Source organism: Pyrgilauda ruficollis, unplaced genomic scaffold, assembly GCF_017590135.1.
Source record: "Pyrgilauda ruficollis isolate IOZ18807 unplaced genomic scaffold, ASM1759013v1 scaffold133, whole genome shotgun sequence".
Taxonomy (NCBI): Eukaryota; Metazoa; Chordata; class Aves; order Passeriformes; family Passeridae; genus Pyrgilauda; species Pyrgilauda ruficollis.
In genome coordinates, this window is record NW_024511766.1 from 361,843 (window position 1) to 376,124 (window position 14,282).

The following is a 14,282-nucleotide window of genomic DNA, read 5'->3' on the forward strand; positions in this document are numbered from 1 at the left end:
TGTGCAGCGGGACAGCCACCCCGTGCCCCGGCACATGGCACTACCAGCACGGCAGCAGCGCCGGTCTTGCTGCCCTCCGCGGGCTGAGCGATCCCGGGGTATCCCGGGGCTGTCCCGGGATGTCCTGGGTTTGTCCCGAGATGTCCCGGGGCTGTTCCGGGGCTGTCCCGGGGTGTCCCGGGGCTGTCCCGGGGTGTCCTGGGTTTGTCCCGGGGTGTCCCGGGGCTGTCCCGGGGTGTCCTGGGTTTGTCCCGGGGCTGTCCCGGGGTGTCCTGGGTTTGTCGCGGGGTGTCCCGGGGCTGTCCCGGGGTGTCCTGGGTTTGTCCCGGGGTGTCCCCGGGCTGCGGGGGGCTGCGTGGGGCTGCGGGGGGCTGCGGGGGGCTGCGGGCTCCCCACACCGGCAGCAGCAGCAGCAGCCCCTCCCGGTGCCCTCTTCTGCCCGGGATAGCGTGTCATTAATTAGCGCGCTCCCAGCCCCGCACATAATTAGCGCATTGTCGCCGCACCCCAGGCGAGCGGTCCTACCTGTCGGAGCCAGCCCGTGCCCGGCGCTCCCGCCCCGGCCGCAGCTCCGGCGCTGCCTCCCGAGCCAGCGGCCCTGGCAGAGGCGCTGCGGTGCCGGTGCTCGCGGGGCCGGGCTGCGGCAGCGCACAGACCCCAGCTGCAAGCGCCTTCCTCGGCAGCGGGCTCGGAGCCTCCCGTCTGCAGCGGGGTCCCTCCCTCCCTCCCGCAGGAGGTGGGAAAGGGGACCCGGCTCCTGCGGTTTCGTGCTCGCCCCTGCAGGCCCCCGCTGCCGGAGCCCGTCAGGGCTGGCACGGGCTCGGTTTGGCTCTCTCCTGTGTCCAAACAGGCTCCTGGCTCTTCTGCTTGCACAAGAAAGCCTCTTACAACCTTTTAAAGCCCCGGAGAAGCAGGAGGCGCGTCGGAAAACGGGCTATCCTGGGATTTATTTTTATTTTTTTTTTTACAATCTCATCATTTTGGGCCTGACTCACGGCTTTTGAATGTTTGGGATGGGCGGCCAAGGGGGAAAGTAAGTTTGCTCAGCACAAGCAGAGCGGCCAGGCAGGAGGGACAGACATCTGAGCAGTGACAAGGCGACAGAGGGGGCCGCCATCCCGCCTCCAGCCCCGCTCCATCCTCTCCATCCTCGCGGCTGCTCCCGGCCCCGGATCGGCAGGTGGGCTCCCACCGCCCCCCCGGCTGCCCGCGATGGCGCAGGGGACAGCCCCCGTCCTGCTGCTGGTCCTCGCCAGGCTGGTGTCATCCACGTGGCACGAAGGTGAGTGCCGGGCGTGGGGCGCAGCGGGCGCCCGGGGCTGGCAGCCTGCGCAGCGCTGCTGAGGGCTCGGGGTGGGCAGGGATGGAGGGAGCAGCGATGCGGGGAGAGCATCAGTGCCTGAGGAATGGGGTGCCTGGGGAGTGAGCCGTGGGTACACGGAGGAACCGAGGGGATGCTGGCAGGCGTCCAGGGAGGAGCAGGAAACCGGCCTGTCCTCCTCACACCCCCGCCTGCGAGAGCGCCGCTTCCCGCTGGCTCCCTGCTCCCGCGGGGCCATCGGCCGCAGATGTTCGCTGGACGGAGCCCACAGTGCCGACCGCCCTTGGCTGGGCCACCAGGGCCTTGTTTGGGGTGGTTTCCCCCTTCCCTGCTCCCATGCCGTCCCCTGGCCGTGCTGCCAGCACACCTGGGGATTCTCCTGCGCAGTGCAGCGGGGCTGAGCTGGCCCCAGGTGAGAAGGAAGAGGCGGCGCTGGCAGTGGAAGGAAACATCACCATTAAATGGCACATCTGCCTGCGGGGACACTGCGCTCTGTCCCCAGGGCCCCGGCGGGAGTCTTGGCAGCCCCCCAGGAAAAGCTTCGTTCGCCAGGTCACGGCCGCCCCCAGGTGCCGTCCCTGCTCCTCCGCCCCCCGGGATCCGTGGCAGCGTGAAGGGGCAGCTGGATAAACGCGCTGTGGAAGCGGGCGGGCTTGTGGGGAGCGGTGGCGAGCCGCTCCATAGGAAAGTTCATTTTGGAAAGATTCGTAATGGAGTTTCCTCCCCGTGACGGCGGGGCTTCTGCTCGGCTTGGCCGCGCCGGATATCCCCTTCCCCAAACCGGGGCAAGGGGACGCTGGCTGCGCCGGTGCTGCCGCCTTTCCCGGTGCCCCGGGCCGAGCATCCCCGCTGTGCCCCGGGGAGAGCGGTGGGCCGGCGAGGAGGGGGCAGCGCCGGCGGGGGCCAGCGGAAACGCGGCGGAAACGTGAGCTCAGAGCTGGGGAATGCCGCGGCCGGCCGAGGCGCCGAGGGGCCGCGGGGAAGGACGGCAGCCTCTCCCCCTGCACGGCCCCCTCCCCACCGGCGAGGACTCGCCCGTGAAGGCACGGTGTCCTCACCCTATCCGCGGGGCCCAGCACGGGTGGCGAGGGGCCAGCACCTCCGGCCGAGCCCCTCCGGCAGCTCCATCCTTCCCTGGAGCACGGGCACGGGGCTGAGCAACCCCCTGCCGGGCAGCGTGCTCGCCATCCCTGCCTTGGTGAGGGGACGGGCAGGAAAGGGCAGGCAAGGACAGCTTTCTTCCTTCCCTGGGGATGCCCCGTGGCAGTGGCGGTGCCATGGGAGCGGGTGGAAGCAGCACGAAACTGGGGGTCGATGCCAGCCCCCTCCGCGCCAGCGCCCGTTTCCTGCCACAACCACGGCTGCCGCTGCCGCTGTTTAGTCTGCGCTGGTGCCAGCGCCCTCCATGCCCCCGGGGGCTGGGCTCGCTGTCTACCCAGTTTAACCCTTGACAGCAGCCCCAAGGACGGGAGCTGCCCGGGCTGGGATTGCTCATTGGCAGCTGCGGGACGTTTTGCAGCCATGAGCTGCCCTGCAGCCTGCTCGTCTCTTCCCTCCTCCCAGGGTCCGGCTACTACCTGGAGAGTCACACCAACGAGGTGTACGCAGAAGAGCCGCCCCCTGAGCCTGCCCTGGACTACCGCCGAGGTAACAGCACCCAACCCATCCTTTGTGTCCTCGTGGGGACACCGAGGCGCGGCAGATTCCTCCGTCACCTCCCCGCTCTCCCGCAGTGCCCCAGTGGTGCGCCACGCTCAACATCCACCGCGGAGAGGCCACTTGCTACTCTCCCCGGGGCAGCTCCTACCGCAGCAGCCTGGGGACACGCTGCGAGCTGAGCTGCGCCCGCGGCTACCGCCTGGTGGGTCCCAGCGCCGTCCAGTGCCTGCCCAGCCGCCACTGGTCGGGGATGGCGTACTGCCGACGTGAGTGTCCCCGGCCCCCGCCCGGCCAGCACCCCAGTCCTGGCTGCTGTGCCCACCCGCACGGCCCGCAGCCGCTGCCCTCCCCTCTTCGCTCTCTCCATCGCAGAAATCCGGTGCCACGTGCTGCCGGCGGTGCTGCGGGGCTCCTACGTGTGCTCGGCGGGCGTGCAGATGGATTCCCGCTGTGACTACACCTGCCTGCCCGGCTACCAGCTGGAGGGCGACCGGAGCCGCGTCTGCATGGAGGATGGGCACTGGAGCGGGAGCGAGCCGCTCTGTGTAGGTAAATTCTCACCCCGCGCTGCTGGGGCACGCAGGGGATCGTCACCCGTGCTGGGGTGTCTGCAGGTGTCACCCCGCAGCCAAGCCGGACATTTCCTGCGCCTCCCTCCCTCGGGACCCCGGTCCCTGCTGCTCCCCGCAGTGCCACCAGCCCTGAACACAGCCACCAGCCCGGCACTGGGGCACTCAGCGCTGGCTTTGCAGCAGGCCCTGGTAGCTCCGAGGTGCCTGGGGTGGTTCAGCACCGCTCTCGTAGCTCAGCCAAGGCACCCCCAAGATCTATGAATCCCTCTCCTCCCTCTGGGCAGATCTGGAGCCTCCCAAGATCCGCTGTCCGGACTCCCGGGAGCGCATAGCAGAGCCAGGCAAGCTGACTGCCACTGTCTACTGGGACCCTCCCCGCGTCAGGGACTCTGCCGACGGTGTCATCAAGAGGTGAGGGCAGAGGCGCTGCGGGCGCTGAGGCCGGATGGGTGCCTCTGCCCGGGGTGCTGACGGAGAAACCCGTCTATTGGCTCAGGGTGATGCTGCGGGGCCCGGAGCCCGGCTCCGAATTCCCCGAGGGAGAGCATGTGATCCGCTACACCGCCCACGACCAGGCTTACAACCGCGCCAGCTGCAAGTTCAGCATCCGCGTCCACGGTGAGCGCGGGCCGCTGGCTGCTGCCCCCGCTGCAGCCGGCACAGCCGCTGCCGGGCACCACCAGCCCTGCCCTCACACGGCTTCCCCTCTGCAGTGCGGCGCTGCCCTGTCCTGAAGCCTCCGCAGAACGGCTACATCTCCTGCACCTCCGACGGCAACAACTACGGAGCCACCTGCGAGTACCTGTGCGACGGGGGCTACGAGCGCCAGGGCACCTCCCTGCGGGTCTGCCAGTCCAGCCAGCAGTGGACGGGCTCCCAGCCCCTTTGTGCACGTAAGCGGGGCGGCAGGGCAGGGCTTGCCCGTGGCGATGCCCAGAGCCTTGGGGGATGCTGCCCGATGGGTCAGAGGGGTGGCGGGGGGCACGATGGCACCTCCCCACGCGCTTGTGTCGTGCCCCAGCCATGCAGATCAACACGGACGTGAGCTCGGCCGCCAGCCTGCTGGACCAGTTCCACGAGAAACGCCGCCTCTTGGTCATCTCGGCCCCCGACCCCTCCAACCGCTACTACAAGATGCAGATCTCCATGCTGCAGGTGAGCAGAGCTCCGTGCCGCCCCCCTCCCCAGCTGCACAGCCAGACCCCTCACCGCCCCCTCCTCCACAGCAAGCTGCCTGCGGGCTGGACCTGCGGCACGTCACCACCGTGGAGCTGCTGGGGCAGCCCCCCCACGAGGTGGGGCGCATCCGGGAGCACCGGCTGTCCCTCGGCATCATCGAGGAGCTCAGGTAGGGCAGGCGGGGCTGTCCTGCAGAGCCGGGGGGCTGTTCAAGGGGACAGGGAACGGGAATGCCTCTAGCAATGGCAAAACGTGAGGTTGCAGCTGGGTTTGTGAGCAGCCCCTTTCTGCTGCCCCCGAGGGGGTCCTGCAGTGGGGGGAACCCCTCAAGTCTGAATGCAGCGTCACCAGAGCTTCCCAGAGCTCACAGCCCCGAGGAAGAGGTGGGAGCCCCCACTCCAGGAGGACCTGAGCCTGGTTGCAAGAGGCGGGCAGGCTCAGCCCTGGGTGCGAGCCCTGAGCAGCGACCCCCTTGCACCTGCAGGCGCTTCCTGCACCTCACCCGCTCGCACTTCAACGCGGTGCTGCTGGACAAGGCGGGCACGGACCGCGAGCGCTACATCGCCCCGGTCAGCCCCGACGAGCTCTTCGTCTTCATCGACACCTACCTGCTGAGCGAGCGGGAGGCGGCGCGGCGGGCACAGAGCGGGGACCCCTGCGAGTGACCCCCGCCCTGCCCTCCGGGGATGGACACCTCCCTTCCTGCTTTTCTAGTCGCCCACTGCAGAGGAGGAGCAGGGTGCCAGGGAGCTCCGGGGAAGGGGAGCCCCTCCCTGGCTGCTCTGGCACACAGAGGTGTGCAGGGACTGTGTGCCAGCAGTGTCCCTCTGCCCAGAGCCAGGAGCTGTTTCCAGCTGGGGCATGGCTCAGCCCAGCCAGGACCCTGGTGGGAGACACTGGAGTGCCCCTGCTCAAACCCAGGGCAGGGGGGAGCCGGGGAGAGAGGCAGGGCAGGCAGGGCAGGCTGGCCAGCAGTGTGACAGCCTCTAGCACAGCAGCTTCAGCCTCCCCACGGCTCACCCTGGGCACAACCCGGACCCGATGCCTCCCACTCTGAAAGCCCTGATGAAAAGCAAATGGCCCCACGCTCAGCAGAGCCCACAGCAGCCAGGCAGCGTGCAGTCCAGCCTAAAGGGCTTGCATCTCCCCTGCCACTCACTCCCGCTCCCACCACCCACGGGGAGCCCTTTCTGGGAACTGCTTTGGCAGTAGAACTTCAAGTTGAAATAAATAGGTTTGTATAAAAAGTCAGCGCTGGCACATGTGTCACTGAGAGGCCTGGGAAACAAATGTTTCCTGGAGACCACAAACCCCAATGCCCCAGGCTGAGCCCACACAGTTCCATCCACCCAGTGCTGCAGCTGGGGCTGGGCTGAGTATGGGGAACAGGGTGGAGAGGACAAGGACAGAGCAGACTCTGGAACAGGGTGGTAGAAAAAAGAATGGGAAGAAATAAAAACACAATGACATTTAAAAGCATTTTGCCCGGGGGAGAAGAAAGGAGGGTCCACGAGGACTGCAGTTCAGCCTGAAGTCTGGTACAAGGCTTATGACAAGAGGAAAACCCTTTAAACAAAGCTAGACCAAGAAGAATTTCTGCCCAAGCCTGTTTAGAGACGGTCATGTTTATTAAAGTGTAAGAAAAATAAAACCCAACACACGTTTGGCTGCCCTGTCAGGCTGTGCAGCGAGCGTGGCTCCCACAGCGGTGCCAGCCCCGGTGCCACAGCCTACGGCCCCAGCTTGGCCATGGTGGAGCGCAGCTGGAGCGTCCCCTCTGCCCAGGAGCCCGGGTACTGGCACATCTTCTGCCACAGGTTCAGCTCCTCGCCCGTGGAGTCCATCCAGTCCACGGCCTGCCCGTTGCTCATGCCTGGGGAAAGGATGGCAGAAGTGACTGCTGGAGCAGCCTGGTGCCCGCGGCACGCAGCCCCGGCCAGGCTGCTGCTGCTGCCCGGGTGTGAGGGGCTGCAGGTCTCACCAGTGCCCACCCCCAGCCGGACCCCCCCCAGGAAGTCGTTGCTGGACAGCGGCTCCCGGTCCCAGACCGTCAGCTCCAGGCAGATGTGCTGCAGCTCCTCGGCCTTGACCCCGTTGTACACGAAGGTGTGGTTGTAGTGAGGGTTCAGGGTCTTCTTCACCACAGGCGTCTTCCTCTTGGAGGCTTTGTTTTTGTGTGGCAGGAGGTAGCTGGGGGAAGCAGCCCCTGTCTTAGCAGCACACGGGCAGCTGCCTCCTGCTCGGGGGGCTGGGGCACCTCAGCACCCCAGGACCTGGCTTGAAGCCCCCCAGCACCCTGCCTGGAGCCCCCCAGCACCCCAGGACTGGCCTGGATCCCCCCCAGCACCCCAGGACTGGCCTGGAGCCCCCCTTCCTGCCTTTCCTGGCATAGCTCAGGAAGAAGGACATGACACCCTACAAGGGGCCTCCTCCAGGTGCCCCAGCAGCTTTGGGAATACAGCCAGGGACCCAGGACCCTCACTCACCCCTTGACAAAGCTGTCTGAGGTCCCTCCAGACTTGGCTGCTGTGAGGTTCTTGGCTTCTTTGATCCAGACCTGGAGCTCACCCCCTTCCCCTGTTTTGCCTAGGGAAAACCCAACACAGTAGGAATTAATCCAATTTAATTTCTACCACTGCAAACTTTTGGAAAGTTCCTGCTGAGCAGCCTTCATCCCAGAGGCAGGTGCAGAGCCTGGACTGGCATCTCCTCTTGCCTTCTCCTGTATTGGCACTGCCTGCTGAGGGCAAAGACAGACAAAATTGCTTCATGCAGCAACGGTCCAGCCCTAGGGAAGTACTGAGATGGTTTGGGCAGCCTGAGGACAGCCAGCTCTGCCCCGACCCAGAGCAGCTTTGCAGGCATTGCAGAGGAGAAAGCTGCAGAGATACCACCCAAAAACCCCACCCAGAGCCAGCCTGCATGGCCAGGAGCAGGCCCTGCAGGGCTACACACTGATCCCAGAGCTTCAGCGCTCACCTTTCCTGCCATTCCCAGCCCCAGGATGCTTGGCAGATGGGATGTACTTCATGGAGACAACCAGCTCCCCCTTGTACTGGTGGAGAGCAGCAGCATCTGCCCCAATCTGCCAAGAGGTGAGAATTACCAACCACTGCAGAGGAGCCATGGCACACACAGTGACAGCCTGGTGTGCAGCACCTCCCCAGGCTGGGACAAAGCACTTGGCTTCTCCCAGATGTGGCTGAGCTGGCACACGTGCCTGAAAACTCTCCCCAGCATGCTCAGTGCAGCCCAGCTCCTCTGGGATCTTACTGTGGCCCAATCACCTGACAAGGAGGAGGGAAGCTAGGCTCAAGGCAGAAGGTTTGCCCTTTTTTCACTACAACAGCCCTGCTGTCTGCATTGGGGTTTTTCATACCTCCAAATATTTGATTTGGCACAAGCCTTTTGGCAATGCTCAGCCGAGGTCTCCACAGCCCTCTGCCCACCGAGGGGCAGCAGGACCAGGCAAGGGAGGCTGTGGGCAGCAGGGCACACCTTGCCATGCAGGGGCAGGAACTCCTCCAGGTGGCTCTCGAAGTTCCAGGCGCCCAGGGGGATCTCTGCCTCCCCCAGGAACGTGTTGCGGCCGAAGCGATCGTGGTGCCACACCGAGAACTGCAGCGTCCTGGCCAGCAGCAGGGACTTGCTAATCTCATACTGGGGAGAGAGAAAACCCCTGTGAGCAGGAGCACGGCACAGGGGCAGGCCTGGCAAACTCCATCAGCTGCAGCCCACGAGCACGACAGGAGACAGGTCTGAGCAGCAGTGGACGTGCACAGGAGCCTGTTCCTCTTTCCTTCCATGCCTGCTGAAACCTCCGAGTCCCAGGGTGCAGGAGCCTGTGCTCTCCCAGCAGGTGGCCCTTGGAGCCAGGACTCATGGCATCTGGCCATCCCACCACCAGCAGAGCTCTGCCAGACCACCGAGCCTCAGGTGGTCAGAGCACAAGACCTCAGCAAAGCTGTCTGTGTTAGCCCAAAAACCAAACCACAGCTCTCACTTCCTCCTGTGCAAGAGTGCCTGGCTTCAGAGGTGTGCTGCCAGACTCAGGGACAGAGTCAGCCAGCAGGGACGGTGAAGGGCAGTGCCAAGGTGCTCTGCCCTGGGGCCCAGAACTCTTATCTCTGCCCCTGTGGCTGCTGCCCTCCCTCCTGCCACTGTAGCGTTCCTCCAGGGGCCAGGAAGCCTCCCCCTTGGAAGGAAATATCCAGGGGAAGCAGGATGCCTCTGCTCTGGGGAATGCCACAGGAACCAGGGACTGTCCTGTGACACAGTCACAGCTGCAGCTGTGCCTCCCCCCGGCCGTGGCACTGGGCCTGGCAGCACAGGCAGGGCACAGTTGGGATTTTGCAGCTTTCAGGGCGCAGTCTCTGGACACAGCTCCTCTGCAGAGACCCCGCTGCAGGGTTAGGAGCTCACCCCTCCCCTTGCCTGTTCCAGCAGCACCCCCTGAGTGCCTGCAGCCCAGCCCAGCCCAGCCCAGCCCCACGCACCTTCAGCAGCTCGTTGTACAGGGGATTGATGGTGTTGCGTTTGATGGTCGTCTTGCGCTTCCCTGGCCGGGATTTGTCGGGCAGGAGGTAAGTCTTCACGTACCTGAAGGGACAACAGGCAGCACTTCAACAAGGCCCCCCACAATTAATGCTCCGAGCTCCCCAGCGCAAGCCCAGACCTTCTGCCTCACCAGGACCCTCCCACTTACAGCTCCCATCTCTGGTGGGACCCACAACCCCGCTGGGCACCACCGGCGGTGGCAGCAGCCATCGCCCCCCTGCTCTCACGGGTTGGAGCGCCTCCTGCCCTCGTCCCCAAAGGCCAGCTGGCGACACTCCTTCACGTGAATGAACAGGGTCTGTGTCTTCTGCTCGTAGCTCAGGGAGAAGGAGATGCCCCCGGTGACAGCCACGCTGCCGAAGTCGCCGGCCTCGCTGTAAATGCTGACCATGCTCCCCAGTGTGCTCTGCAGGACAAGGCAGGGCTGAGCTGGCACAGGATCCCCTCCTCATCCTCAGCAAGGTTACTCCCTGTGCCTCTCCTGCACAGCCCCCCTCAGCTCCCCGTGGCTGGGGATGGCCACAAGCGCCTCCCACACACACACAGCTGCCTGGAAGAGAGCTGAGCCTCTGATTTTGACTCCCTTCTAGGGGAAGAAGCCCCCACACACCAGGCCCTTACCCCTTCCCTCCAGGAGCTGCCTGCCCTGCCTCGCTCCCACCCAAGCCTTCAGCACTGCCTGTCCATCACTCCTCCCTGAGCAGGGCAGGGCAGGGCAGGGCTCACCACGGGGCTCACCGAGGAGGTGCCGCTGCGCATGCTGCCCCGGGCCACCCGCTGCCGGTGGATCTCCACCAGGTTATCGATGTCCTCCTCCTCCTCCTCCTGCAAGGACAGAGACAAGGCACCGGTGTGGGGATGGTTGGGCACAGCCAGCCAGACACCCGGCTCCTCCAGCTGGCAGCCATCTCCGTGGCACGCAGGGTCTCACCAGCTCCATGTTGAGGCCAGGGACTGACTTGCTCCTGTCCCCCAGAGAGCCACCTTCCCCCACAAGGTCCTCGGGGCGCAGGTCGATCACGGACTTGGTGTAGTCTGCACGAGAGGGGGTGAACAGCAGCACAGAGCAGGACTAGCAGAGCCCTGCTGCTCCCTCACTCGAGGGGCTGCCCCAGCCTCTCCCAGCTGCACTGAAAGCCCTTCCCAGCCCAGGCAGGAGGAGCTGCCCACCCCGGCCGAGTCAGCACCCGCTCATCTCTCACCCGCAGGCCTCACCACCCGCCGGGGGTTCTTCTTGAATATCATTTCATGCTCGTCCACCAAGGTGCTGCTGCGGGTCCCCACGGTGGCATCCTGGGCGGGAAGAGTCCCTTCAGAGCAGGGCAGGGCTAGGAGCCCGTGGGGTGCCCAGCCCCACGCCCCAGGACAGGGCTGAGCCTGCGGAGCAGCGTCACGCACCCGTCCGTCAGAGAGCGCGCTCTTGGAGCGGAGAGGGAGGGTCAGGCTGCAGGAAGCAGGTCCTGCTGGCCCAACAACCTGTTTTCCAGGGATGGCTCTCTCCAGGGAGTTCCTCCTGTGGCAGACACAGAAAGGTCTGTCCCAGGCCACAAGCACAGCTGGCAGAGCAAGTGCTGGCCAGGAAGCGCCACTCGAGCTGCCCGCAGCAGCCTGGCAGCACAGGACCTTCCTGCCCAGGGACAGGCTTCAGCCCAGCCCGAGGAGCCAGCTTCCCCTCACCAGACTGAGAAAAACACACTTCAGATGAAGGTCCCATCCTCTGCCAGCCAGTCTTGTCAAGGACAACCCACCCCAGGATCCTCTCACCTGCCCTCCACATCAGCAGGACTAGGTCTGTAGCTGTCCAGGCTCATGTTTTCCATGGATTCTGTGTCGCTTTTGCCATCCCGAGGGTCTGAGGCATCTGGAAACAAACTGCAGACAAGCAAAACCACAGGTATGTCCTGTTTGGCGAGGAGGTCGGTCTGAGAGAGCTCCTGTGCCACCGATGATCCACGTGGGGCAGCAGATTCCTCTCAACCCTGCAGCAGATGAGAGCTGCTGCCTGGAGCACAAGGGACAGCAGGGATTCCTACCTGGACTCCTCCCGGGGTGCAGGGGGGCTTGGCTGCCGGACTGCAGAGGAGCTCTTAGGCTCGCTGAGCTGGGCTTTCTGCAGGAGGGTTTGTCCCACAGTCTCTCTTTTGCTGGCTGGAAGCAGAGAGGCATCAGGAGGAACACTGCTCCAAGCTCATTGCCTGGAGCAGAGCTGCTCCCATCCAGCTCCAGGCTGCACAGAGGTGCACTGGGAAAAGCTGGAGCATCCCAGGTGGCTGGGCTGTGGCAGAAGGCTTTGCTGGGCACCCCACCTGTGGGCCTGTGCCGCAGGGACAGCCGCACCATGTCGCTGCCCAGGTGGTTGGCGAAGCGGTTCACCCTCTGGTCATAGAACCAGTCACCTGTGGTCTTCTTCAGCTCACTGCAAGGGCAGGGGTGGTCAGGGGGGCAGTCAGGGGTAGTGGGGGCTGTCTGCTGTGCCCCAACCCACCCTCAGTGCTGCCACAGCCCAAGAACACAGGCATAGTGGGCAAAATCAGCAGGTGACCAGGCAGGGATCATTCACCAGGCAGCTGACAGGCTCAGCCGCATCCTCAGCAAACACGGGAGCAAGCCAAGTTTTATAGGACAGGGGAGGCCAAAAGGGAGGAAACCTGGGATGCTTGAAAGGCTGTGCAAGGGGCATGGGGGATGCTGCAGACAGTTCAGGGGGTGAAGGAGCAGGGCACGAAGGAGACACAAGAGTGGGGTATGACCCATTTCTCCATCACCTAAACATGGGAACCCTCTCCAGGAGTGACAGCAGAGCAAGCTGCCCTGCACTGGGGAGCACCAGCCAGGCTAGGAAAGGCTGGCTATGGGGCATCAAGCTGAGGCAACTGAGAGGAGGAAGAGGACAGGAGGGATGTACAGAATGCGCCCGCCACTCGCCCTGGCTACTCACGCCTCCTTGGTGCAGACTTTGCAGCGCCAGGAGCCGCTGGGGCTGCAGGAGCGGCAGTCCCGACACACCAAGTGGTTGCAGCCCCGGCAGGTGTTGGCCTTGGGGCTGACGCGGCCCAGGCTCTGCTGGCAGCGGGCGCAGGTCCGCTCGCTGTAGCGCTGGCTGCCCCGCTTGGCTCCCTTGCGCCGGATCTCCAGCAGCTCATTCTTCAGGCGCCTGCTCACACCCGACACCAGGAGTGTCAGAGCCGCGCCGGGACCCCGGCGACACCCGTCACCCACCCGCTCCCAGAGCAAGGCGGGGAAGCAGCTCCTGCCCGGCTCCAGCCGCGCTCGCACCTGATCCGCCTCTCCTCTGCCTTGCGGAGCTCCTCGTCGCGCTGCAGGACCTGCAGGATCAGCTCTCTCTCCACGTCCGACAGGAAGGACAGGTCCACAGCCTCCGACATCGCTCCACCCGGGCTGGCTGGCCCTCACCGGCTGCCAGCTAGGGACATGCCAGCTGCTGAGCGCGGCTCCCGCCCCGCCAGGTGCCCCGTGCCCGTGCTCGGACGGGATGGCGGCACCGGGACACCGGCCCGCCCGCCGCCGCCAGCGCCCTGCCCTAGGCTGGGCTCGGGCCGCCTGCCAGCCCCGCCGCCCCGGTGACCTCAGCCGGCTCCGTGGGACCGGGCTGACGCCCAGCTCCCGCGGCAGCCCCGGCAGGAAGGAGCCGCCCGGGGCTGCCCCTCCCACGAGCGCAGCGGCGCTCGGACTGCCCGAGCCCGAGGAGCCGCGGCAGGGACCGGGACCGGATCCGGCTGGCAGGCGGCGGCACCAGGAGCCGCGGCAGGGACCGCGACCGGGACCGGATCCGGCTGGCAGGCGGCGGCACCAGGAGCCGGGCGGCCGCTGCAGCCCCGACGGAGCCGAGCGCTTGCTCGGGGGCTGCGGCCGCCGCCCGCTCGGCGGAACCGGCGGGAGGGACCTTCCCGTCCCCGCAGCCGCGCTCCGGCGTCCCTCGGGGAGGAGGGGGCGGCGGGACGGACCCCAGGCTCCTCTGTCGGAGAAAGTGGGTCCGGGACTGGAACCACCGCGTTCCCAGCGCGGCCACCGGGGCTGGGAACTGCCCCCGCCCCGGGACACCGCGGCTCGACCCCCAGACCACAGAGGGACCCCCGACTCCCCACCAGCCGAGGGATTCCGTCCGCGGAGGAACCCCCGGTACCCCGGCAGCGGAGCGCCGCCCGACCCCCCGATCCTCCCGGTACCTGCAGCGCTCCGGCCGGCGGCTCCCGGCAGCGGGAGGGGGCAGCCGGGGGGAGGGCGGTGCCGGTGCCTTAAAGGAGCCGCGCCGGCCGCACCTGCGGCACCGACGGGGCGGCCCGAGCGGGAGGCGGTGCCCGCTCCCCCCAGCCCCTTCCCCCGCCCGATCAGCCCCGGTAGAGCTGCTGCTCCAGCCCCGGGGCCGCTTTCCCCGGTGCCCCGTGGCCCTGGCTGGGTGCGCGGCCTCTCCCGAGGAGCACCGAGCGCACCGACACCCGAACTGCGGGGCACCCCCAAGGAGGAGCCCGGAGCGCGGTGTCCTCCCGCCGCAAGGCTCCAGCCGCTGCCCTTGTCCTTGTGGCAGAGATACGGTCCCCGCAGGGCGCCTCGTCCCTGCCCCCCGCAGCACAGGCACCGGGGAACCGAGCACACGCGGCTGGCCGAGGCGGGGGCTCAAGGGGAGGCGGTTTGTCACCACGCAGGACAGCGGGGGAGGCCACCTGGGTGCAGCCCCGAGGCAAACGAGAGGACGCGGCTCTGCCCACACTTTCGGCCGCACCCCAGGGATGGGAGAGCCAGAGGCTCCCAGCGCTGTGGGAAGCGATGCGACACTGACACAGTGGAAAAAACCGCGGCGACATCAAAGGGCCAGCGGGAGCTTCCTCATGGGGCAGGGGTTCGCTCCATCCGGAGTACACAACACTTACGGAGAGGGCTTTGGGCTTGCAGGCAGACAATGCCACAGAGGCTTTGCTCCCTGAGCCCCTCCACACACCACCCTAGCACCCAAATCCCCAGGCCAGACCCCCACA

General features: G+C 66.2%; 2 protein-coding genes across 3 annotated transcripts; one reads left to right on the forward strand and one right to left on the reverse strand.

The window, feature by feature from the left end:
* The first annotated feature begins 369 nt into the window (after positions 1–369).
* SRPX2 (sushi repeat containing protein X-linked 2) lies at positions 370–6,055 on the forward strand. The gene is made up of 10 exons (XM_041459267.1): positions 370–1,282; positions 2,885–2,968; positions 3,055–3,246; positions 3,353–3,529; positions 3,837–3,963; positions 4,049–4,170; positions 4,266–4,445; positions 4,574–4,707; positions 4,779–4,900; positions 5,216–6,055. Exons 1-10 carry the CDS (start codon positions 1,213–1,215, stop codon positions 5,394–5,396), a joined length of 1,389 nt encoding a protein of 462 aa, XP_041315201.1. The 5' UTR covers positions 370–1,212; the 3' UTR covers positions 5,397–6,055.
* Positions 6,056–6,336: 281 nt separating this feature from the next.
* SYTL4 (synaptotagmin like 4) lies at positions 6,337–14,219 on the reverse strand. 2 transcript variants are annotated; one of them, XM_041459216.1, is made up of 17 exons: positions 13,476–14,219; positions 12,565–12,712; positions 12,227–12,442; positions 11,595–11,704; positions 11,322–11,436; positions 11,053–11,160; positions 10,687–10,801; positions 10,491–10,581; positions 10,220–10,323; positions 10,027–10,113; positions 9,516–9,694; positions 9,228–9,330; positions 8,230–8,391; positions 7,711–7,816; positions 7,218–7,317; positions 6,713–6,921; positions 6,337–6,604 (listed from the first exon to the last, which is right to left on the reverse strand). In XM_041459216.1, exons 2-17 carry the CDS (start codon positions 12,672–12,674, stop codon positions 6,462–6,464), a joined length of 2,058 nt encoding a protein of 685 aa, XP_041315150.1. In that variant the 5' UTR covers positions 12,675–12,712; positions 13,476–14,219; the 3' UTR covers positions 6,337–6,461. The 2 variants fall into 2 exon arrangements, with proteins under 2 accessions (XP_041315150.1, XP_041315151.1); XM_041459217.1 differs by lacking the exons at positions 6,337–6,604; positions 6,713–6,921; positions 13,476–14,219 and having other exon boundaries at positions 8,111–8,391; positions 12,565–12,831.
* Between the last annotated feature and the right edge of the window lie 63 nt (positions 14,220–14,282).

Coding starts and splice junctions, on each gene's coding strand:
- SYTL4 (XM_041459216.1), bottom strand. CDS start 12,674: ATGTCGGAGGCTGTGGACCTGTCCTTCCTGTCGGACGTGGAGAGAGAG. Junction 12,443..12,564: donor GCAGAGGAGAGGCGGATCAG/GTGCGAGCGCGG, acceptor GGGTGTGAGCAG/GCGCCTGAAGAATGAGCTGC. Junction 11,705..12,226: donor AAAGTCTGCACCAAGGAGGC/GTGAGTAGCCAG, acceptor CTGCCCTTGCAG/TGAGCTGAAGAAGACCACAG.
- SRPX2 (XM_041459267.1), top strand. CDS start 1,213: ATGGCGCAGGGGACAGCCCCCGTCCTGCTGCTGGTCCTCGCCAGGCTG. Junction 3,964..4,048: donor GCCGACGGTGTCATCAAGAG/GTGAGGGCAGAG, acceptor CTATTGGCTCAG/GGTGATGCTGCGGGGCCCGG. Junction 4,708..4,778: donor TGCAGATCTCCATGCTGCAG/GTGAGCAGAGCT, acceptor CCTCCTCCACAG/CAAGCTGCCTGCGGGCTGGA.